At 46.6% G+C, this 25,418-nt stretch overlaps 4 protein-coding genes across 4 annotated transcripts in view; 1 reads left to right on the top strand and 3 right to left on the bottom strand.

The window, feature by feature from the left end:
* Positions 1-595: 595 nt before the first annotated feature.
* T265_09743 (hypothetical protein) lies at positions 596-916 on the bottom strand (the record flags this gene model as incomplete). Its single annotated transcript, XM_009175908.1, has 1 exon — positions 596-916. One exon carries the CDS (start codon positions 914-916, stop codon positions 596-598), a length of 321 nt encoding a protein of 106 aa, XP_009174172.1.
* On the top strand, positions 843-1,561 carry T265_09744 (hypothetical protein; the record flags this gene model as incomplete). Its single annotated transcript, XM_009175909.1, has 4 exons — positions 843-949; positions 986-1,067; positions 1,110-1,346; positions 1,379-1,561. The coding sequence occupies 4 exons, from the start codon at positions 843-845 to the stop codon at positions 1,559-1,561; spliced, it is 609 nt and encodes a 202-aa protein (XP_009174173.1).
* Positions 1,562-9,985: 8,424 nt separating this feature from the next.
* Positions 9,986-25,083, bottom strand: T265_09742 (hypothetical protein; the record flags this gene model as incomplete). Its single annotated transcript, XM_009175907.1, has 9 exons — positions 9,986-10,237; positions 10,266-10,364; positions 10,860-10,966; positions 12,500-12,782; positions 14,790-14,913; positions 16,623-16,759; positions 17,956-18,185; positions 23,385-23,762; positions 24,831-25,083. 9 exons carry the CDS (start codon positions 25,081-25,083, stop codon positions 9,986-9,988), a joined length of 1,863 nt encoding a protein of 620 aa, XP_009174171.1.
* Positions 25,084-25,116: 33 nt separating this feature from the next.
* T265_09741 (hypothetical protein) overlaps positions 25,117-25,418 on the bottom strand; it is a gene marked incomplete at both ends in the record, with an annotated part of 4,849 nt that continues 4,547 nt past the window's right edge. The window contains one exon of the mRNA XM_009175906.1: positions 25,117-25,371. Within this exon, the coding sequence (XP_009174170.1) occupies positions 25,117-25,371 (255 nt within the window). The remainder of the gene's footprint in view (positions 25,372-25,418) is intronic.

Below are 25,418 nucleotides of genomic sequence, written 5' to 3'. Positions count from 1 at the left end.
CGCCGTGGATTTGGGCGGCATTCGTGGCTTAAGTACGATGAAAATATGTTGAAAAAAATCCAGCACCTTCCCTACGTAAGCCGGCCCGGCCGAAGAGCAGTCGCAACACAACCTATTGTCTGTTAAGGTCCACCGACATCGTATAAGTTTCGTCTACGTCCACCGTCTCATCCGAACTCAATCCAACGGCATTTTTTTCACGCTCTCAGAATGTCTAATGCGAAGCCACCGGCGTGACCTCGTTCTTGAGCAATTCTCATCACAAAGAAATTCCGCGTCATTCGCAGTGGTTTATTTCTGGGTCAAGTTCCTGTAGTCAGCTGTGTCCCTCTTGCTCCACGGAATTAGGCGACCGGTCGGCAGTCTCCCTGCAGAGCCATTCGTTTCCCTCGATTGAGTCAATTATCCTCCTCTTGTCCCATAATGGCAGTTTACTACTTCATTATTGGCTCCATCTGCATGCACGCTCCCCGATCGTACATGAAATTTCACTGTCTGAATGGTACTTCTCCATAGGTATACATTTTTACGATTGCTATTGGCCATGATCCCCCACCGAGACTATAGGTGACGAGGCTTTCGTTCTCCTCCACCTTCAGTGACCGTAAATTTCTGAGACCAGGTGCGATTCTCGGCCATCCGGGTCTACGGGATTTAGTTTTCTACTTTCGTAGGTACCTATCGTATCAATCTGAGTCTGTGTACCCATTGCACCCGTGGACCTTCGGGACTTTTCAATTTCAAGGTCGTCCATTACTAATGTCTGGAGGCTTCTATCCATATAGTGCGAATGGAGGGTATGTTCGCCTTCGAGCTTCATAAATACGAATTCTAGGACCGTTATGGGTATATCTGGTGATGACTTTGCATTGCTGGCCTCAGACACACGACTGTGTGCCGAGGACAGGTATTTCATTTACTCCCGCAATTCTCCACATCTATACAAGATGTATGTCTGCTTATAATTATGGACTGAATCCTTCAGGGGGAACGGGAAAGTCCTAGCAACGACAGGATTTCATGGGGATGTTCTCACACTGACTAAGTTATTAGAAAATCGGGTTAAGGTAGTCGCATTTTTTAATATATGTTTGCTTTGTGCTATTTAGACTTACCGGTACGACCATGGAAAAGAGATCTCGACCAACGCCTTTGCAGCCTTACTTTCTGTCACATTATACACCAGAAGGTTCTTCCCATTCTATGTCAGCAGCATCCTTGGTGGTTTGGATGAAGAAGGCAGGGGGGCATTGTATCGATATGACCCTGTCGGCTCATTTGAACGGGTCAAATGCGCTGCGGCTGGCAGCTCTGGGGTGATTCTCCAGCCATTTCTTGATCACCGGGTAAGTGTGCACTCTATCCACTTTATTAGTAGGTGGAGGGCAAGAACCTGTCGTCAGGGCTTCCGCCGTTAGAGAAGGCCGAGGCTATCAAACTCGCCAAGGATATATTCATCAGCGCAGCAGAAAGGGACATTAACTGTGGAGACGCTGTTTTAATACAAGTAATAACCCTTGATGGGATTGAAGAATTCCAATTCCCTTTGCGTCGTGACTGAGTTGCTGCCATAGTCGTACGCGTTTTTGCAATATAATTTCGTTGATTGCAGCTGTTTGTGACGCTTGTTCTTTTACTACAGTGTAACATGCGGATGGGTGTCTCAGGCCCGTCATCGGTGCAATCGGAAAACCACAAAACTTCGTTAATATCTGTCCGGCGCCAAACGGGTATATGGTGCGCACAGTCGTCGGGATTCAGGACCCTATAATCGGTCTCTGAGGTATTGGGCTAGGCCAGCTGTCGCAGCCGGGTTCCCCACACTACCAAGTGAGTTATTCCCGGGGGGTCCTGACTTTTGACTTAAGGCCGACACCCCTGAAGTATGAAGGCCGAAGTATGAAAGCCATTACTAGCAAACTCAACTGTGCTGGTCACTGCCGTCTTCCTGGATGGGGACCCCGAGACGGGCACATCAATGGCTAGAGACATTGTCAGATATGGCCCAGTCGCGCCCTCAATGGCGCTCGTACATCCAAGCCATTGTCTTCAATGCATAGCTCCGTTTCCAACCCCTCCCCACTTTACATCCCACTGAGAGTGCTGGATTTATACACCAATTTATCAGCTCCCGCTTGCAATGCGCAACTACCTAACCCTCCCCCAAATCACCGGTGAACGAAACTGCGGCAACTATAACCGCTGTACGACGAGTACGCGGTTATTACAGCTGACGATGGTGATGATGATGATGAAGTAAACCAAGCTTTGAGACTCAGGATTCGAGTTGTGATTTCTCAGCTAACGCCCTCGGTGTCACCTGCCCTTTGCTTTCCATTCGTCGACCCTTTCACAGAAGCCCATCAGCCAAACCATCTCCAGTCATTCATCTCTTTCTCACTTGATCATTCTGTCTAATATTATCTGACTAGTAGAATATTCCGTAGCAATTCAAAGCTTTCTGTGCCCATATTGGTTGTCAGATTGGGCAGACGTTCGGTTCTCATAAATCGTAGTGCCGTCGCTTATAAAAGGTACTAGGGTATCAAGGCATAGATGTCGAGTACGCAGACAACATAGCTCTTCTTGGATCTCACGCGTATTTAATGCAAACAACATCAAATGATATAACTACCTCACGGTTTTGAATGCAGTTCACACCTCCAAAGTGTAAAGCGCTGTTGCAATTGAGCCTGCATCGCCTGCATAGGCATAGTACCAGCTTATCTGTCAAGGGTTGAATTTACGATGCTACATTGCACTCCATATTATTATATAGATCAGAAACCTGGCCACTGCGCGCTGAGGACGTCACAGAACTTTCATTGACCTGTCTGGTGGGAACACCAAAGCAGTAGTAGTGAACTAAGTCGAATGATTTCCGGAAGAAAGAACTTGGCCACAGATGAGCTAACCAAACTCCATAGATTACGCCGGTTTGGCCATATGCTCCGTATGCCAGTCGACCGACTTCCTCGAAGGATTCTTTTCGCACAACTACGTTAAGGCGGAGACGTGCCACTGGAGGTCCAAAAATAATTTGGCAGTGAAGTATGGAAGCCGTTACCCTAAAACTCAGTTGCACTGAATCCAGTTGCCTTCAATTCACAACTCCTTTCCGGATCTCCCCAATTAAGTGCCAATTGACAACAGTGCATTTACGCATTGGTTACATCAGCCGCCGCGTCTAGTGTGCTGCTACCCAATCCTTATCCAGAAATCGTCGGGGAACGAAACTGTGGCAGCTCTTACAGCGGATGATGAAGATAACTCAATACTTAGTACGTGCCAAATGACAAAATAAGTAAGCTAAGTAACGTGCATACTGTAGAACGGAATTATGAGCTTTATGACAGAAGTGGGCTCACGAATGACTACTGTCCTGGGTCATATCAGCAAGGGCTCTGAAACAACAGTGGTTTTCACCTCTGAAACTTAATAAAAAAAAATCGCCCAGCTGTAGCACCCTTTCGGTGCCTAACTGCCATGCCACCCGGATGGAGCAAGAGGGCTGGAATACTGCCAGGTTGCCCAAACCTAGACGGGAAGTCGAGATGCAGAGGTTGGGTTCGAACCACGGACCTTCCGATCAGTAGGTTCGTACTCTAACCAGTGAGCCATCTCACCTCAACTGGATCACGGGATGAACCAACTGATGCAAATAGTAAAGCCTGTCTCTTCGGGACTTGTCGATCTGAAGTACACAAATGACGACGTCATTTTGGATGCGCAGAACAAGCACCAGCTCTTTTGAATAAACTGACCGGCAACATACCGTCTCTCAGCATGCGCTTTGCACCTTCAGCGTGCAAAGTCGTTCTTCGCAACTTTGGTGGCTCAGCCATATGCACCAGTGTTGTCTCTGTTGATGCTGATTGTGGCCTTATGCTGGTTCCTCTTGGTGGCTTCTGACTCATTTCTTGTCTGCTATGTAGCACATAATAAACTACGTAGTGGTGTGCATGCGAAGAATGCTGTCTAAGCACGTAGGTTGTGCTACGTTGTGATTTTGCTCAGAGGGGTGCTGACGGTCCTCATGCTAATTACACTTCGGTGGGCTTCATAGCTTTTCAAGTGGCGTATCCATAACGCTCGCGGGCTAATCTCGGATTACGGATAGTCGAATTCTGGGGCGTTGGGTCTCATTTAACTGAGCAGAGTAGGTCTCGCTGGTGGACTCACTGTATGGCTTTTCAGCGTTATCGCACTGCATAATTACGTAAACTTTTTTGTTTTATTTACTGGAGAAGAGAGTACAACCGCTTGCAATGTTTGTCAACTGGTTTAAGGGGATCGTGTCTGTGGCTTCAAAGGTACACTCATAGGAATTGCAGCGATGTAGGGAGAATGTTAGCGTTTATTCTGAAAGTGGGCTATGCCGGGTTGAAAACGAAAGTTTGTGAGATAACCCCAGGAACTACGAACAAAAGATTTTCCAACTTGTGACTTTTGTGTTTCGTTGACGGTGGTTTAGATTTGTGGAATTAAGGGTAATCCGATGAACTGAACAAAAGTTGGTCAGTTTTGCAAACCTTTCAGCAAAAAGCTGCAACGCAACTTAGAAGAACCACGAGGAACGACTTACTGATATTAGCGCAGTCTGTAGTACTTTGTGGAGTACCAGTAATTGGGTCCGAGTCATTCAATGTTGTGGATAGTGAATATACGACTACAGCGTCATCGTACTTGTTAGCATCAGAGATTGCAGCGTCAATATTGACACTGACGCCCCATTACGGCACGACCACAAGGTTTACCTAATAATGCTAAATTGTAATCAGAGAAGTACAGAGGTCACTCGTCAAAGTAAACAATAGTTCGGAACGCACGGTACATGGACGAGCTACTGCATCAGGTAGTCCGGAAAGTTTTCCCTTGCTGCACAGCCAAATACTTGCTTTCTCATTGCGTCGTTGCGAATTGCTCGACGCCATCCAATTCCAACTGTGCTTCCGGGATATCGATGTCCAAAAACACAATCTAAAGTTGTCACTTGTGGTGGTCGGGCTCTGGTGATGTAATACTCCTACACTGGCTGGAAGGTGAATGGGAAGCAGGCCGATGAAGAAGAACGAGTCATCATTCTACGAGGAGTCGTATTACTAAGTGACCCTGAGGCAAAGTCAATGTGCTCTGCGACCGAAGCGTGATGGCAATAATGTGTTTCCTTTTAGCGAGCAACGTGTTTACGCTTATGGAAACAGCGATGCTACTTTCTTTCGAGGAAGGGCGGGTTAGAAAAGGTTGGCTCTACAAATCGCACTCTCCGATCGTCCAGCGATTGACCGTGACAAACAGCATATTATTCAATATGGTCGCAATACTTTACAAACCAAATATTCTGGTACTGGTCAGAAGGCATCTGGTGTGCTCAACCGCGTCAGGAATGAAACAGTAATGCCTTAATCCATGTACCACCGGATTAGGCCAGCCCTTGCAGCCGAACGGGTCAGACTATTGAGTCATCGGCTGTGGGAAGGGCATCCAAAGAAAACCATCCTACCCACCGCCTGGCGGTTCTAACTTTTGATTTAGAGGCTAGGGGGAAGGTCCTCGAGCAAAACCGTAAATTCCTGGTTTCTCGTAGGTCACACTTCTGAATTGAAGGCTCAAGGTGGGGTGCCTCAATGAAACCCCTTAGTTCGGCCTGGGCAGCCTTACTTCTTCCCACACGTCCCTCACGCAGTTCCTTCTAATTCATTCATCTGTCAGTTACCTAACCATTGTTTCGTATCGAAGCTCCTGTTCAGTAAAAGAAGTCAAAATAATCCCCTATTCCATTCAGTTCTGAAGCAAGATGGCTCGGTTGTTACTGCGCGAATTTACTGACCGGAAGGTCAGTGGCTCGAACCCGACCTATGAATCGCGACCTTTTCTGTCTAGGCTTGGGCAGCCTGGCAATATGGCAGCTAGGCACCGAAAGGGTGTTACAGTTGAACGATTACCTTTCATTAACTATTCATTTCAAGGAATGTATTCCGCGTTATGTCTTTCAACATCCTTACTGTGTGTCGTATTGGGCAAGAGATCGCTCTTGCTCAGACATGGTTCTCTCCCTTTGCCGATGAATGTTTTGTCTCCGAAACATGCGTACAAGGCTCCAGTTCGGTCACACCCCTCAGGGTGCTCTGGACGAACCCAAATATCTCACTTTATTCTTCGCGTTTCTGGCCATCCTCGTGGCGCCGACGGTGTTGGAATTGCACTCAGCCCTAGCCTGAGTACGCATTTATTGGACTGGATCACATTAAGTTATGCTGGTAGGTTACTGGTTCAATCACCATTCATTTCTAGCTATCACAAGCTTTTGGTAGACACAGTATGACCTCGAGGTCACCAAGTGCAAACCAGCCGTGGACTCATTTGGACCATTCGGCAGTCGGCTGCTGATAAAAAGCTCCGATACAGGACTTTCATTCACTTTGAAGTTCATCACCGGACTCTGGTCGTGGGCTTGTGTGGTCACGCATTTCTTTTCGCTTTCCCTCTGGAAAACTTTGGTTGATGCAAAGCCATTCTGTTCACCACCTGAAAACGTCCCTGTAGCTCAACAGTATTAGTTGAGTTGGGTAAAAGATTCCCGGAATTCGACAGAGACAGTGATGGTTTGAATGGTGGCTGGAGAAAGGTGGTAAAAGCCACGCTCATAGCCTTTGCTACTGCCTGTCCGAGGTCGCTCGCAGACTCCAAAAAACAATGGATCACACCATGATGAGCACCTCCGAAGGAAGCTGGAAAGGCCATACTGGCAACAAACGACTGATGGCGTGGGCACATCCCTCAAACACCAAATAATGAAGAGCCAAAGGATTGATAGACTGCGCGAGTGGATCACAAAAGCACGATAAGACAAAGCTTTTGTAACAAGAAGCATCCGAACCTTTCCCAGCAACTCCGATCAGCTGGTCAGATGGAAGTGGGTGTTTGTGAAACGATTTACGGGAAAAGGGACGTCAATCCACTCACTGAACCACTCGTCTTGAATGATCGACTGAACGGTTCAGGTGGCCTCCGTTAACTCAACCTCTGAAAGGCCAAATCCACCCGAGTAAGACGTCGATACCAGTCCACCATCGACAACGGATGTATGGCGCGCAATCTCATTGTTTCAGCTCAACAGAACGCCTGGTCCAGATGGTCCGCATCCTTGGCTTTTCAAAGAAGGTGGCGACTCCCTTGTGGCTATTATGACGACTTAATTACGCAGTATCTGGAGTGAAGTATACGGACGGGATGGAGCACTTCGACGGTGGTTCCCATATCAAAAAGGGAGAGAGGGCATCGTGCAAAAAACACCGCCGCATCAATTGACTGACCTTAACTAACCATAACACAGTTCTGTCATTCAATTTATCAGGTACAAACCGTGTGCCATAGGTACGTTGGTCCCACAGTTTCGGTCACCGAAAAACGGGAAAGTGGAAAGTGCAACGAAGCCTTGGAGACGAAGCGTTTTCAGTTTGTCCGGAAATCGGGTAGCTACGCATTGAACGTGATAGCTTTGATACACGAGCACTACTGGCTGCGCGATTAGGTCATTTCCGCCAGTGTCATCAGCCACTGGTGATTTGAGTCCCGGAATCCCCATCCAGGGAGGCGGCAGTTGCCGACCCGACTAAGTTGCCGGGTCGTACACCGTCCACCTTTCGGACGCTTTCACTCATCACAGGGCTGGGAAAAAGAGCTCTATGAGGCAGACGGCCTTCTGGCATGCGGAGTACATGTCCCAACCAGTGCAGCCTATGAAGCGTGAGTAATTCATCTTTTGCGGGAGAGTTCCTTATTCCTAAGACCGTCTGGTGTACCTCAGCATTACTAACCCGATGTTCCCACTAGACCTGACCAATGCTTCGGAGACACCGATGACCAAACACTGACTTCTTCCATATGTCCGCTGCGTGTAAGGGCTACGTCTCTGAACCATAAAGCAGTATGGATCGCATTATCGCAGCGTAAACTCTTCCCTTGACAGACAAGCTCACGTCGCGTCGGCGCCATAGGTGTCGGAGGTTGCTAAAAGCTGTCCTGGCCTTTCCGATTGGAGGAATAATCTCACCTTCAGCCACTCCACCGGAAATTATACAGCTGCCCAGGTAAACAAATTTATCTAACACGTCGACTGGCTTGCCTGCAAGCATGAGGTGTGGGTTCGATCCCACCCAGCCTTTTAGCAGCACTTAAAACTATAGGTGTTAAGCACACGCCAAACCGTGCATCAGAGTTACTCAGGTTATTTAAAATCTTTTGCATTTGGGAAGGATCTGAACGAACATTATCGTCTGCATATTCAATGTCTGTGAGGGAGCGTATTGGGAGCATTTCAACTCCCGAGGTTTTAGAGGCAGGAAGGGAAATTTCAAGCAGCATATCAATAACAAAGAGGATAGCCTTGTCTTACACCAATGAAAGTTGTGAACTCATGCAAGAGCTTCCTGTATACTCATACGCGCCTACAGGAGTTTGCATACAGTGTCCTCATAACGGATGGATATTTGGAAGGGACACCTTTAATCGCCAGGCTGCCAAAGTTGCTGACGACCGACAGAATCAAAAGCAGCTTTCAAATCAAGAAAAACGACCAAAGTGGGACGTCTGAAGGAGTGGCGCTGTTCAAGAATTTTTCTCAAGGTAAAGATATGGTCGATGCATCCTCGACCACGGCGAAATCCAGCTTGGTTCTCGCGAACTTGTCTCTCTCGATAATCCATCAACATGCACAAAATAATGCCATAGAGCACCTTAGACACGACGTATACCAGGGTGATACCACGATGGTTTTCACTTGACGTTCTTGCTCCTTTTTGAATACCCGGATGACGGTCGAGGAGCTCCATTCGACTGGTATTGTGTTTTCTCTCCAAATCTTCTGAAGTTCGGTTGTCAGACTATTCATCAGGACCTCGCCATCTTTGAAGGACGCGGGGTGTAGACCATCCGCATCATGTGCCATGTTGCGCTTCAGGATTGAAGTCATGCGCTTCAGGATTGAAATCTCACACTGAATTTAGGTGGTGGTTGTGGATTGGTGTCAACGTTCCATTCAGACCCGCCTGGTTCTTCTAGCGGTTGTATTGAAGGAGATCAGGTGGACTGTTCTGTGAAGTGCTTAGCCCACCGCTCAAGACGGCGATTGAGGGAGTGAATAGCTGTTCCGTCTTTTTCGTATATTGTCTCACTGACACCTTTCTTCTGACCCGTTGATCGAATCAATTGAGACGGGGTGCGGCTCTTGCCTGCAGCAAAGCCGTCTCCATCCCAGTGGCCTTCAAAATCTACCAGCGTTCTCTTTCATTCTTCAAGCTCCTGATTATCCGGTGTTTGAGGGATATGCATGTGCCATCATGGTCGCTAGCTGCTGGTATAGCCTTTCTGGCGGCAATACGTTCTGCTGGTCTAGGCCTGGGCAACCTCGCAGTTTCCCAGCCCTCGTGCAACCTTCGGGTGGCATGGCAGCTGGGCTCCGAAAGAGTGCTACAGCTGAACGATAGTCTCGAAGGTATCCAGTGTTTATTGAGTCGAATCAGGTGGGCCGGACAAACAGTTCTAAAAGCTGAGAGTATTGAAATCTTCGTCGTTCACATGACTGTCCGTTTCTAGTAGATCAGCTCGATACTCTTCAGCTACTAAAACCTGTCGAAGTTGATGAACGGAGCTGCTCTCTTTCGGCACACGTAATGCTGGCGGAAAGTGAAGTGCTAAGCGGGCCCGCACGATAGCATGATCAGAGTCAAGTTGCGCACCCCAGAAGGAACGACAATACTTAACTGAGACTTTCCATCGGTAACTGATAGCCATATGGTCCAATTGAGTCCATGACTGTCTTGTGGTAGGTGGCCTCCAACTAACTCGATGTGAGCGTTTGTGTTGGAAGTTCGCACTGGCCAGGAGCACAAAACCGAAGAAGCCGCCCTCCATCATCCGTACGTTCAGTATCGACTCCAAATTGACCACCTAAATGTGCTTCTCACAGACTTAGTCGTTTAATTCAGGCATTCATATCACCAGTCAGGACTACTATATTTGTCCGTCTTGCTGACCAAAACAGTCGTGATAGATCTTGATAAAACGTGTCCTTCTCAGTCTGAGAACTGCTATCCGTTGGGGCGTATGCTGATACGACAAACAAACACCATTTACCACATCGACCTGCGTTAATTTTAATTGAGCCGGACAACCTCACAGCGCAAAGACGACTGTTTTCTGGGATCCAGTCTACTGTGACACTTGGGTGCAGTTCCTGAGTACAATTCCCACACCGTATATACCGCGAGCCGTCGCATCAGGATCACTGGATGCCCGAAGAGTGAAATGTGGAACGTCTGTCTCGCTCTAAGAGGCCTGAGGAGCACGACCGAAGTGGGGTCCTGCAAGCGTGTTTCGGAAACACATCGATTGAGAGGGAAAGTAAGGTTTCAGCAAGGAAGGCCCATTGCCTAATTTGACATAGAGTAAAGGCTGCAACGTGGATCAGATATTTTGAGGTTAGTAGGTGACTATTTCGGTTTGTGTTTTTGGGCGATGGTTGAGACACGGAACAGTGGCTTGGGGGTTAGCAGATGGGTTGGTTTAACTGCATCGTGCGATTGGTTGAGATGGAGTGAGGAAGAAGGCCGGTGAGAGAAGAGCTGCAAGGGAAAATGATACTTCCCGGGTACCCAGGCCGAAGACGAGCTTTGAGTTGGGGTACCCCACCTTGAGCCTTTTACTCACAAGTCTGATCCACAAGGCAGTCAGAGAATGTAGGGTTTTGTTCGGGGACCCTGCCCCTAGCCTCTCACTCAAGAGTCTTGACCGAGAGACCGGTTGTTAGGGTTTTCTTGGGGAACCCTTCCCGGAGTCAACTCAATAGTCTGACTTACTTGGCTGTAGGGGGCCGGCCTGGCTCGAGGGCTCAGGTAGTAGAGCATTACTGTCTCACTCCTGATGCGACTGCGCACAGCAGGTGCCTTTTGACTAGAACCGGGCTCTTTGATTTAAAAAGTATTTCGACCGTACTGTTGACCCACATAGGGGAAGTCTGATTTACAAGACTCAAGCTGGGTTTCACCGTGACCGGTGTTGCATCAATCATATCTTGACTTTGCTACAGGTACTGGAAATGCTCCGCTCATTTCGATGACCATTAGGACGTCTTTCTCGATCTCAGATATTTTTTGACTTCGTTGATCGTCAGAAAATTTAGCAGCACCTGGCGATGGAGGATTTCCCCTTCTAAAATCTTCTTTTATGAAGGCTGTCTATGCCCCACCCCTAGTCATGGACGCGTCTATGACAGATCTAATGCTGATTTCACCACATCTAGTGGTATCTGACAGGGTTGTAATTGGTCGCTATTCCTCTTCAACAGGTCTATTGTTGTAAGGTTGCGAGGCATGGCCTCTGCGGGCAGATGATGTGAGTCGTCTCCGACTTTTTGGCGATGGATGGCCCAGAAGCTTTGCTAGTGTCAGATGACGTCAGTGCATTCGTAACAAGGTAATTTAAGAACGAATATTTGCTTGTGCATCAGGTAATTCAGTCACGGAAGACATCAAACACAATCAACCTCTGTGTGCATGTTAAGATATCGTTTACTGAGACGCGTTCTGTTCTGCCTTCTTCGGAATGGCGCAAACTGCGAGCTGGGCGGATGGGTATGAATGAGACTACGTGGGGTTTGGGTGCTGTTAATCTGCCAGGATGGAATCCACGTTACCCGCGTACGTTGGTAAGAAGGATTACAAGAAACGACAGTAGGTCCATCTCAGTGATGTCCATGCTGTCGGTTTCTTTCCAGATTCTCTGAGCGCCTGCAGGTGTAGGTACTACAGAGTTGCAATGGGCCAGCACCAGGTGCTTCCACTTCATTATAAGGCTTTGCGGTTGTACAGCGGCAAAGCATTGGCGTCAGCAGTAATGGTGCCGTCTCTGATGACGGTGGTGAGGTAGACTGTACAATGCTGCGGTCCGTTCTGTCTCAGGTTCTGGGTCAGAGACGTGGGAGATATCCGGCGACCCTTTGTGTTTGACGATCGGTGCCTCCGAAACACTGCGCGGGTCTGGTGGAAACATCAGATCAGTGATGCTGAAGTATACTGGTCAGTTCTTGGAAAATTCCACTGTCCGTCCCAGGCTTATTTCGGATGTAAACGTCCCAGGGAGGCTAGTCCATGACTTGCAAACGAAGCGTGAAAGCCCATAGAGTTAACTATGTCGTGTTGTTGACTGCTACCTCAGATAGGGCCCCCGGGACAATTTATCGTGAGGGCGTAGATTGGGCCATCACTCTCCTTCCCTTGTCTTCCTTATCCTCGAGGAACGAGGTTGCAGCAACTGGAACTACTCCTTTTCGTTGCTCTTTTTGTGAGCCAAAGGACTGAACTGGTGGTGAAAATCCTGAAGACACCTCAGATATCTTTTCAGTCAGTGTCTCGCAGACATGCAGTAACGCAGCCCTCAGTGTGGCCCTATAAGTGAAACGACTTGACATACGTGATTCGGGCGACATCATCTAACATACTGCCGTAATAGCTGATACAAGTACCTGGGTACAGAAAGTTTTCCGCAACCATCACCACCTCCTTGAATTGCAGAAACAAGTTCACACTGAATATTCTGATTGCAGACGTCACACTTTGCAGATACAAAGCACATTGCTGAAGATTCAACAGAGTTTGTGCCCCTTCTTCGTCTTCGAAGTTGAAGACGATGAGGTCCACGTTCTCCACAAGGTCCTCATCAGGAACGATTTGAACATCTGGGTTTTGAGGACCTAGCGTTGAGATCATTATTTCATCGATGACCTTGTTGGCACAGAACAACAGTACGGTTCTTCAGTAAGCTCCTTAAGTGATTTTCCGCATTGAAAATGTTCCGGTACGACATGTATCGTGACGAGAATCTCCACACGGTCTCATTGGTTATTTTTATCAGGTCTCCTGGTTGTTTCTTTTGGTGGAAAGTTCAATGTAAATTTTCGTTCGAACGGCGTTCCATTAAAGTCTGTTTATCTCTGGTTGCAGTAGACTGATAGCCATATGCTGCTTCCCCTTTTACACGGTGTCCTGATGGCCTACTTCACGGTGTTGTGGGCCTTATTTGCGGCAGTCTGCTGCCTTATCTTCCGACCCCCGGCAAAAACCCACAGGTCTAACTAAATATCATTTTCGAGGTCACTGAGGTGCAGATTGAAGAGGAAAAGACGTCAACCCTGGCGGTATCATAATTATGATGGGCGGATGGAGTTCTATTGAGCCGTTTACTGTCAGCCACTTAGTGTATTTAGCATCGTCTACCTGCTGCTGAGCAACTTTGTCATAGTACAGTGAATTTTTGAAGTACAAAACGACATCCCTTTGATTGCAGCTTTCTCGTACGAATGCTCAAGCCGTTCATAAAAGTACCCAGTTGGCAAGACGAACAGAAGTGTGCATATGGCTTGGTGGGTTTGATGGGCAGTTGCGGTGTTAGAGGACGGTGGCGAAAGTCATGACATTTCCGGGTGCACTCCGTTTATAACAACCAACTATGCTATTATCAGGCCTTTGGCTGGCCGATATCTTGACCTCCTTACGGCAAGAAGGAACACGGAAAAAGATAGGATGCTCAGAGCAGATCACCTGACCAATGTAGTCGCTGCTTTCGCGTTTTGAAGTTTGAGCCGAAACATTCACGTGAGCCTTCATGAACGCATCAATCTAAATTAGCCCAGTATCAAAATGAAACACCACGGTTAGATGCACGCGCTGTACGAACTACTCACTGATTTCTCAACAGTCCAATAATGAAGAGGTCGTAGGTCAGCTTCATACTGCAGCAGTAGCCAGTCCTTATTACTGCTCTGAGCGAAATTCCCGGCATACTAAACGACTGTTTCGTCATTGAAAGAGTAGTTGAAAGGAAACTACTTTATGATTCTTGCAGAGGGTGATGAGGGTTTGGTTATAGATGGGCATTCTAAACAGCCAGTGCAAACAAGTGGTGAATTTTTCGCTTCGTCTCGTCATCCCTGGAGCATGTTCTGATGTAATGATAAGAACAACTCAGTTAGAAGTAAAAAATGTTTCAGCTGTAGACCGTATACTGAAGTACAGTGGTTCCGGCTAGCACACATTCATTCGAGATTAAGGGAGTCAGAAACATGTTGCAAACGATGGCTCAATCACTTCAGTGATGTCAAGTGCTTCTGTTTGTCTGTTATGGCATGGAATGAAGGGCTTAAGCTGTCAGGATGATAGCATTGATGAGGTTTATCTGTCACGGTCACCAAACATTGGTTTCTCATGTCCCAGATCCCCATCCGTGTGGACAGCAGTTACCAAGGAGTTGACTGGTAAAAGCTAACATGTTTTGTCAAGTCATCGACTGATCGTTACTCGGCTGGTCTACACCCGGTACATGACTCAGCGAAAAGGGTGCTACTAGGCAAACGGTATCCTGGCGTACGTACTACATGGCATGAACATTGTAACTTGTGGAGTGTGATAAATCGAGGGAGGGTGTACTATTCCAAGAACCATCTGGTATACTTCATTACTGATCTGTTGCTTTCAACAGACTCGCGCAATGATTCGGATGCGCTAACGGTCAAACACAGTCTTCGCATCGGCCACATGTCTGTGGGGTAAATCAAACCGCAGCATTTTACAGTATACCTTCAGAAGTCAAACTACTGTCGGCGACAGAAGTATCGGAGCTTGGCAATAGCCGTCCGGACCCGAATTCGGGAAGCGATTTTGTCTTTCTCCAGTAAGCCGGGACTTAGCTAAATTAATCTAACGGTTCGGCTGTAACACACTTCCGGCGCCTACTTGCCATGCCACCCGGAGGAAGCACGAGGGCTGGGATACTGCCAGGTTGTCCAAGCCTAGACAGGGGAAATCGAGAGGCAGAGATAGGGTTCGAAACACGGACCTTCCGGTCAGTAAATTCGCGCTGCAGAGTAGCTAAGTTTTAGCGTAATCGATTTTCTACATTTTTTAGAAGAATTACATGAATCCGACGATATGGATGGGCTTTCGTTCAACTACCGCTGAGTATACGTTAATGGGATTTTAGTGAACATGTAGCTACTCCATCCATAAACCTCAAACGTAGCGCACATGAAAAAAACTGGCCAGTATTCTCCTAAAGCAATTGTTCTTTCTGATCAGAGGAACGTCTATGGAAGTCACATTTGGTGCCCCTAGGGGAAACAGGGGCGCCTGGTTGTATGCCGAATAAATATTTCGATAATGAAGGACATTTCACAAAACAATACTTAAAACGCTATCCGCGACCCGAGACGGGTAGTGGCTTCCTCGGGATCCTGAAGTTCGGTAAAGGATCAACCAGAGGTGGCCGCTCCAGAGAACAGTTGAGTCTGTGTGGTGTTCTACGATGCACTGAATGCGAGAACTGGATATTCGGGAAATTACTACTGCACATCATTCCTATTTACTTAAACGATTTTTTTGAAGAATTGATAGTTTCTGAATTTGCGGTCAAATTTCCAGGTGAGTTTGATTCACCTATATTGTATACTACTCATCAGTGAGGCCAGTAGTGAGAGTTGTATCCTTCTCCATCGATAACCAAAGTTTTCGTTCTGAGCAACCCCTAATCAAGGTTAAAAGGGTCAAGCCTATTCCTGTGGACGGGGCTGGTGATGTATACGGGACAAACGGAAATGCAACACGTTACTGGAGGCCGAGCAAGTGAAAACCAGCCTATGATGGAGTCTCATGTCAGAGATCCGATGGGATAGTCACTGCGAATACATTTGCCCCTAGTTTTATAACTATCCTGTAACAGTCCCCAGTAATACGATCGTGCACTATGTTCGATACTTGTGAGAGACAAGCTATGGTACGGTTGTTTCGAAAGATAGCTCTCTCCTGATCACCAGCACTACTATCCGCGTTTTTTGAGATCATATCGGGCGCACAATGAGCTGTCCTCTCTGCAGGAACAAAAATCTATGAAAAAGCGAAAAAGTTGCTAGTGGTACAATAATATTACTGACTTTTAAACCTTCCGAATAGGTTGTTTGTGTTTCACTTCTAATTAATGGCACTGCCTGTTCGTTGAGTTCATAAAATGCAGGTGTGCATGACATGGCTTCGCGTTTGGCAAGCATTACGTCGTGATAAATGTTCACTGGGTCACGTGCCGCCACATGGACTTGAGGGGATCATAGTCCGTCGTTGTGTTTTCTGATTGTTTGTAGGCACTACTGTTTTTCAACGCACTACTCAGGTTAAATTGTGAACGTGAGCAATTAACAAGACGATCGACTGCCCCCCCCTGTTTCATTAAAAGAACATACGATAGACCAAAAGGACGACGGATCAGATAGTTTTGGCTAGGGTCGAGAAGGTTGTTATGTTCAGGGTTGAAGCGATACACCTGCATAACAGCCCTACGGTTTAACCGTATCTTGCAGGAAAATGGTTAGCTGTGATAGACTTGGATACCGAGCGTAACTGACAGCGTTAGGCAGATCGGCCGACAGTGGAAGGGTTGGGGAACAGGGCTAGAATTCCAAAGTTGTCAGGCGTTGAGTCCGAATCACGAAGGAAAGTTGCCACTAGGCTCAATAGGTAAGCAGTGTATCCGTAAAAATAAAAAAAATAAATCGTTCAGCTGTAACACCCTTTCGTTACCTAGCTGTCATGCCAACCTTAGGAACAACGAGGGCTGGGATGCTACCAGGTTGTCCAATCGTAGACAGGGGCAGTCGAAAGGCAGAGATTGGGCTCGAACCACGGATCCTCCGGTCAGTAAATTTGCGCTCTAACCACTGAACCATCTCGATCCACGTGCATTGTATCTGCCTACCTCAGCTGGTCACCATTCGCAAACACTCGCTTCAAACCCATCTCCACTGATGAAGGTACACCGTACGCAGAATCTAAATGAAATTTCCCGCCGTAATATTTTGACGAACCAACGGCATTCATCAACTTTCTATTTCCATTTTATTTACTGTATATAACTTGCCGGTCTAAGCCGGGAATGTACTAAAACAGTCTGTTCACTAGCCCGTCATCTACAGAGTTCAAATGTTTTGAATATGGATTAGCGACTTGGTTTTCCGGTCTTCATCCAGGCCATGATCCGTAGTGTTGTTGGCAATACGCCAGTTGCCTTTGTACCGACCACGGCTTTTAAGCTGCATTGAGGCATGAAAACAAGTTGCATTCCATATAACTTAGCCAAACACAATCACATTCAAACGCGCTTTTGTATGACCCCTATGTTTGACTGTTTTCCTCCGCAAAATCTATTCAGTCACCAGCGCGAGGTTCAGCGTTGAGGATCCTATGAGACTGCAATGAGAAAAGCTGTTTAGGAGATCGCTCTTGGGTGGGGTGATGACCACACAATATCCCACAATGATGTGACTGCTGCATGTTGGTTTGTTGCTGCGTTCGTACATCCAGAATTGGTTTTTATGGTGTCACATTTAGAGGGATGCCTATTGGCCTTTGTTATGCGACCACATGTCTCATCAAACAGTCGGAAGCCGGATTAGGGGGGAACAGTCCTGGTGTTAAGAGACAGGAGGATGTGGAGTTAGGATATCCCGATCGGCTTTCAACCTGTAGCATGAAACCGGAAGGTTGCAAGGCTCCTGAGATCTCTTTATTTGACAGCAATTCACCTTTTAAACTCTCAACATTACCACCGAGGCCCAAGACCGGGAATGCAACATGGAGAACTGTCGTTCGGTGCTGAAGCAATTCGTGGACCGAATATAGACAGAGATATCGCGAACAAAACGAATAAGCTAGTTGAAGAAATGCGTGGAAGAAATTTCTGACAAATTCAGAAATGAGTCGCAGGTTTTCTGAATGGACTACTAACAAAGAAAATTGTGGTACGTGAAGTTGGTCAAAATGTTCTTCGAAGGGCAAAAGTTAGGTCGTACTCTTGGGGGAGTGGGAATTCTGCACCGGATTTTTCCACTATAAATGGAAACAGTCTCCGTCTAACGGAAAATCCAAGTAATGGCGAATCTTGGGAACGCGATTTCTGCGCGGAGACATATGATAGAGGGACACGAAATCTGACTCCCTCACGGCGAAGACCAAAAGCCCCGTAGGTGTGTATTTCTACCGCTTCGGCTCTTTGGAATTTGGAAGTTCCGGAACCAGTACCGAGCAGAGTGATACGACGAACAATACGCCGAGGCAACAGAAGTCCTAGTCCAAAACTCATGCCAGCTGAAAAGAATGAAAAGATGACTGATGCTTACCGACAGAAATGAAAAGTATTAATGGACAAATATGATCTATGATGCCCGCAAGCAAACTCGTGGGTTAGCGGGCTTATCAGATCATGAAGTTCAGCATCCCACTGAAGTATCGGTAACCGTAACTCCACCACTGATATAGTCCACAACTGATATCCATCACGGCCTCGTAAAGGAGTAAACTAATTCGATGGTATTGTCGAGGATCACCATGTGAATTTAAACGACCGTGTAGACTAGGATTTCACTTGTTGAGAGAAGTATCCTATCCAGCAATCACAGCAATGTTTCTAAATTTTTGGCTTTCTCGAGATCTGTATGTGTAAACCACTGGTTAAAGCAGATCAAATACAATGTAGTTATGTGCCAACATGTAAACTCGCCCATGAGTAAACCTGATTTTTCTTAACCAAGGAACCAATCAACAGCAGGTCATGTAACAGCAACTGTATAGTTGCATCCCGTCCAGCTACAGCCTGATCATAATGCACACAGTATTGAAAGAGTCCCTTCAGGGGTACAGTTTGTGAGGGTAGTTGTGTATTATGACTTAGAATATAGTCGCATAAGTGTTAGTTTTTAATAGCAGGACACTTGTGAATAAAGACGAAACACCCAAAGGGTAAAAATGCTGCAATTTGAAAGGTATCCCTGGGACCACAGTGGCGTGATTGGCGATGCATCATCAGCTAGGAATTAAGCGTATGGGTAGCTACACTTGTCAACTGCAGTTGTATCTCACCTGGCCACGTCTAGACAACATGTAGATGTGAATTCCGATTGTAGAATCATTACACTCAGAAAAGACAGTAAAACAGTACGCCTTGGACGCAGATGAGACGATCATTAAGCTAGGAAAGAGAAGTACATACGTTACACTTGATACGGCCTCGGATGAACAGACACACTGACAACCCAACAGTCAACCCGTAGACTAAACCTAACATAGTTGTTAATTTTTAGCCAGGTATTTGAGTCAGAACAGACTATCGAATACCAAGTGAGCCTATTGACCAGAAGAATTTTGCAAAGCTCTCTTTCCCCAAAACCCATTCGCTGCGCAGGCCGTCGCCGCTTCCATCTAAAACTTGGAGTGCGCTACCGTCACAAAGAGACTGAACCTTACCGTGGTGTGACGGTTTGCTCACCTCAGCGATCCATTAAGCTATAGTGGGGAGTGCCCCCACGACACACTCTCATACCGAGTTGGTCAATGGTTAGAGGTCTGACACGGCCCTCCAGGTTGGGGGTTGGAACATGTGGCGACTTGTTCAGTAGAAATGGTAATGCACTTGCATTTCCCGCCAATCACCGCTGCCCTGCGGTTAGGCTTTTGAGCCAAAGGCTTTGGTTGAGGACCCCAATTGTCCTCCCTTCAAGGTGTGGATGCCCCTGCAGTATCATAACCCTCGTAGAACCACGACACTTAATGCGGCAATGAAACATCGGTGTTGAACACTGATATCATGCTGTCGATGATGATGGACTGTGCTAACTCTTAAAGGAAAAGAAGCACAACTGAGCTCCTTGTAAGGTTCTTCTGTTCTATCTAAGGCAAATTGAATTATGAAGTCTACTATTTGTGCAACAAATATGCACACAATACACACAAATCATACAACAAAGGTTGAAACATGCGGATACAGGACCCAATGGAGAAAAAAGGTGTTTTGTATCTCCGGCTGAATTTCACTCTAGACTCTCTAAAGGAGTGTATATGAACAAGGCAGGATGTGGCACTCTTCTCCCGGAGAATTTCCTGGGGGTTACTTTAGCCTTCCGAATGGTGAGACGACTCGACAAACCCGAGTAAGGTACAGGGTATTCATGGTGTTCATGTGAAGAGCCAATCGTGGCCAAAAAAAACTCAGCTCTTAAGGAGTTGTGGGTGATTGGTGAAAAAGATTTCCAGACTGGTCACTGGCACGACCAAGAAACTTAGTTTATCTACACAGTGGATCAGATAGACCTAAAAGTATCTGCCACTGATGGAGAAACTCGAAACAAACCGCTTAAGAAGCCTAGAAGATGTGTTTTGAACTTCGCTTCGTTAAGAAAATATGGATAATACTTGCGCCTCTGTGTGGAAAGGGATAGGGGGTGAGTAAACGCTCATTACATAAGCTGTTACCGAAATCAGTTAACTGACCTACGTAACGAATGTTCGTCCCGGTCTAGAGTACAGGTAGGCTGCTGTACCAAAGGCGAACTGAGATAAGTATGAAGAGTTAGAAGAGTATCTAAGAGATCAGTAAGTGGTCTGAAGAACGCAACTAGTCAGACAAGTTATACATACACGTCAAATCTGACCTAATCCCCAGAGGAGACGACGTTTGCATTGCGTAAGTAGAATGAACAAAATATCCTTAGTGTACAATCTGTCGTGAATGGCTACCAACAGTTAATAATCCTTTCCCAAAGGTGTGGTGGCACTACATGCGGGTATGTGGTGAAGGGGCTCAAATGGGGGTCCTCTGCCAGCGGAAATCTCAGTGCATTCAGGTGGTCACTGTTCAACAGGTACTCGCCGTTTTTCTCCAGAGTGCTCGTTCGCGTATGGTTTACACGGTTGTGTTTTCCGGCTGGTGGAGTATTTTTATCAGACCTTAGCTTTCTCAGTTAAGGTACGCACTTACCGCGTGGACAAACATCCGACAAGGCCAGAAGTGACCTTGTGTTCGAGAATGCTCAATCACTGGAGTGCAAACTTTCTGATCGGAAGGTCGACCCAAACGCGGACACCTCAGGTGCTCTTGACTAGGCTTAAGCAACCTGGCAATATCTCAGCCCTAGTGCTTCCATCGAGTAGCATGGCTACTAGGCATCAGAAGGGTGTTGCTGCCGAATGATATGATTTTTTTGTTTGAGGCCATCGAATCATAATCGGCCATAGTGCAGTATGCTGCTGCGGTCTCGCTGGAGTTTCCAGTGGTCCAGCTAAACCACCTCATCAAAGCACTACATGGAGTTCAACCTTCTAGACGCGTTAACAAGTGACTGTGAAGAAAATGCCCTGAGAAACTAGACAAGCTGGGAACCACGCGTGCGCAAACATTGCCAGGCCGGATTCGGGTGTCTATGGAGATGCTGTAAACATAAGTAAACCGAACGCAAGAGGGATGAGACTGCTTCAGCTTCAATCAGATGAGAAACAGGGTGAGAAACTGGATTTGACTACCAACCACACCCCCAGCAATATCCACACACAGCCTGAAAAATTGAGACACGTCATGACCGGGTGTGCGTAAATCTCAAGAAGGATCGGCTACCGTTAGCAATTGACACTCATTTCCATACTGATAATCTCTCAGAGACCAGCCGTCCTATAGTCACAGATGCTGGGAAGCCGAATTATTCTGATCTTCGCACTAAGCTTTAGTTGGCTACGACGGTTACGATTTAGAGGAAAAACAAAAAATCTCACCAATCCGATGTCATATCTATGTAAGACCTATTCGCCAATGCTTAAGCACATTAGCACTTCGCAGTGTGATACGCAGTGTTTACAATTGAGGGCATCGGTTATTCGATGCATCGTAATCACAGGAAAGCATTACGAATCTCACTGAGATGGACTTAGGGGACTCATCAATTAGGACACCAGTTTGGTCCGAAATAGATAGTCCGAGATAGATAGTCTTAAGCACTAGCAGATTGGAAGACCTCATCAGAACCTAAAGGAACAATGCTTCTAGTAAGATGACAGCTATGCATTCCATTCCGTTGGTGAGGCAGACAGCTGGTTCTTCGCACTTACCCGGCACAGCCCTCATGGTCCAATTTGCATCGATTAAAGACACGTGGGTTTAAGATATTTTCGCTGGTGAACGTACCGTTGGAGGAAGTTTTTTGACACACCAAGCAACGTATCCTTATGAATGGGCTAAATCCACTAGTAAGTCCGCTGTAAGGGACCGCTATAATTACGTAACCAGTGCGTACAAAAGAAAACCCACTTATTTAACTGTTGCACAGCAAGTTACTGAAATATCACAGGCATAACGAAGCAATGCAAATGTACGATTCGCAAGGAAAGCTGTTCTCCAACCTGACATAAAGACCAGACAAAAAAACAACGTTCCGCGTTTCACAAAGGTGACTTTGATGAGCTAACTGTATAGGTTCTACAATAGTTAGTTGACTGGTAGAATCTAAGATTAGCGATCCGGAGTGCCTATGTGAAAAACTAGATTCATTCGGAGAAGTCACAAGCAGGGCTGTGATGGAGGTGGAAGGAAAAGTGAGTCATTGCTGTGAAAACATGCATGGGAGGAAATACGCGAGAAATATCATCATCATCACTGTCAGCTGTAATAAGTGCGTACACGTCGTACAGTGGTTATAGGTTATAGTAGTTACAGTTGATGTAGGGCATGGCTGATTCCCGTAGCAAAAGCCTTAGCCATCTCCCAAGCTTTCGATGTTCACTAGGGTGCTCGATCTTTCTTTAGGCTCTTCACTATTTGGCGTTTGAGGGATTTGGTGCGCCGTCAGCCTTAACCATCTCCCAAGCTTTCGATGTTCACTAGGGTGCTCGATCTTTCTTTAGGCTCTTCACTATTTGGCGTTTGAGGGATTTGCGTGCGCCGTCGTACTCGTTGCCTGCTGGTATGGCTTTCCTGGCGTCAATCACGGATAACGACCTTGACGACATCCAGTGGTCTTACACGAGAAATATGGGACAAGGGAACAGATATGAAGCAGCCAGGGTGGAGTTCACAGGCTCGAACCTCAGCCTTAGGAAGATCTAAACAGGAAGTACATCTGACCGGAAGAATTTTATCCTTTTCAGGTTTGATGAAATGAACGTCAGACTCAAATTCAATGAGCCAGAATACCAGTCACAAATTTGTTGGTTGATTTTCGTTTGATTTATTGAAAATTCCATGAAAGGTTCTTACGTTACGGGGTTTTTTAAAACTCCTCTAATCACACTATAAAATGTTCAGATGTGTACATTTGTCTGACCTACTCAAAATCAGGACTATAAAACAGAAAACAGGCTCAAAAACTGCTTGACTATAAACTATACTCATCCATATGGACAGATACAATAAATCTTTTCGAATCACAGTTGTTAAGGGAAATCGCCCCTCAACGGAAAACAAAAGGTGGACGAGGGAAATACTTGCTATCAAGTGAGGGTTGACAACCGATTTCGATTACTCACCAATAACAACTGTCAAAATTGGAACCACCGCCGCGTCGAACTTTTTTGTTTTTGATGAAAACTCGGCAAGTTTCGGCGCAAATGATGCCAGCCACTGTGCAGTCTTGCTTGAAGGCTCGTGCCCTCCATCCGACGTTGTTTCCGGGGCAGGTGTCAGTTCCACAGAGTCCAACGGCCTATCATCCTCAGGTTGCTGGGACAAAGTACCTTTAGCAGTGATGACCAGATCGGCTAGTTGCCTTTTCATAGTCGCATGTTTGGCCTTATCATACCACTCTCGATAATAGGTAAGGCCCGACCAAACAGTGGCCTGCCCCAAGCAGAATATACCAAAACTTCGAAGCCACCAAACACGATCCGGTCCACGATAAATCTCAACTGCGAATTTGGAGGGGGTGGACATCTAAAAAACAAAGCAGGCACAGTGAACACAACCATTATATTACTGTCATGTACATTATAGGATTTCTCTATCCAGAATATAACTGGTAATATCTACAAGCATACAGAACCAACACAACGGGAAATCCCATATACAGGTTTGAGCAACCTAGCAGTATTTCAGTCTCCTTGTGCCTCCGGGTTATTTGGTGCCTATGCAACGTAAAGTGAACCAGGTATACTTCCAGCTCACTAGCAACACCTTTTTTTGTAAATTTCAAAGTCACCGCTCGAACGGAAGTCCCCTGGGAAATGAGAAGACATAAGTGTAAAATTCGGGTGATTTGATTTATGAAATGGACAAACTGGTTCCTTCCAGCATATGTTGTGTCTCAGGTTGAGGTCGTTTTTTTTTTCAGCCAAACTCGACCGACCAGTTTATTCGACGAAGAAAACCAAAAAAGTCCAACATATGGGCCGATTTATCGAAGTCGGACGAATGGAATGACCTGTGCAACCTACTGCAGCGCATACCCATTCTGTGTAAGCTGGAATTCAGAGACCGGTCGCGTTTTTTAAAACAATCATTCAGTTGCGTTTACGCCCTGCAAGCTATACTACTAAAACGCGCAGAACAAGGTGTTGCGAAGCCACGGTAGTGGTGAACAGTAGTACAGTTACGCAGCCCACAAGATCCACAAGGGCCCGTCCCTGTGTTTTATTATTCTATAGAATAATGTCAATAAAAAGAGATGGGAAATTTCTTAAAAAATGAACTCTGAGAGACGTTGGGTATGGAGTGCACGTCAAAGCTCTGATAACTGCTGAGTTGTTCGAAACCCAATCAGACACACATTGTTACTTCTTGGCAATAGGTCGGCTTACTCTCGCATTAGAATACCATGAAATTGAACATCCTCTTTTCCAGTGTTGCTTTTCATTGTGAGCACCACCCATTACAATTAGTTCGCCTCTCGACAGGGGTGAGTGAGAAACCACAGACAGTTTGCGCGGTACCGAATTAGATGGTACGCACAGGCCCAAGGGAAAAATCGGTGGACGAACGTGCAGAGTCCCGTCGCAATCCATCAGCCGCGCGTTCAGCTGTAGCACCCTTCCGATGCCTAGCTGTCATGCCACCCGAAGGAAGCACGAGGGCTGGGATACTGTCAGGTTGCCCACGCATAGACAGGGGACGTCGAGAGGCACAGGTCGGATTCGAACCACGGACCTTCCGGTCAGTAAATCCGCGCTCTAACCACTTGGGCCATCTCGTCCAAACTATCAACCGACCTAACGATGACACATAACAGCGCATACCGGCGTCAGTTACCTGTTTATGTCAGCTCCTTTAGGTTTTAGTGTAATACCGCACGTCAGAATGGAACCACGCAATTGATGTCATCATTACGATGACAGAATCGGGTATGAAGCGACTGGAAATTGGGACAAGTCTATCCGGGTTCCAGCAGATTACGTTTATCATCATCATCATCGTCGGCTGTAAGAACCACGTACTCGTCGTACAGTGGTTGTAACTGCCGCAGTTTCGTTCACTGATGATTTGGGGGGGGGGGGGGAGGTGACTGCGCATTGCAGGTGGGAGCTGATAAATTGGTGCATAAATACAGCACTGTCAGTGGGCTGTCAAGT

The sequence above is a fragment of the Opisthorchis viverrini genome (assembly GCF_000715545.1).
Source record: "Opisthorchis viverrini unplaced genomic scaffold opera_v5_307, whole genome shotgun sequence".
Taxonomy (NCBI): Eukaryota; Metazoa; Platyhelminthes; class Trematoda; order Opisthorchiida; family Opisthorchiidae; genus Opisthorchis; species Opisthorchis viverrini.
The sequence above is the reverse complement of the archived record's forward strand: the minus strand, read 5'-3'. Positions and strand labels throughout refer to the sequence as shown.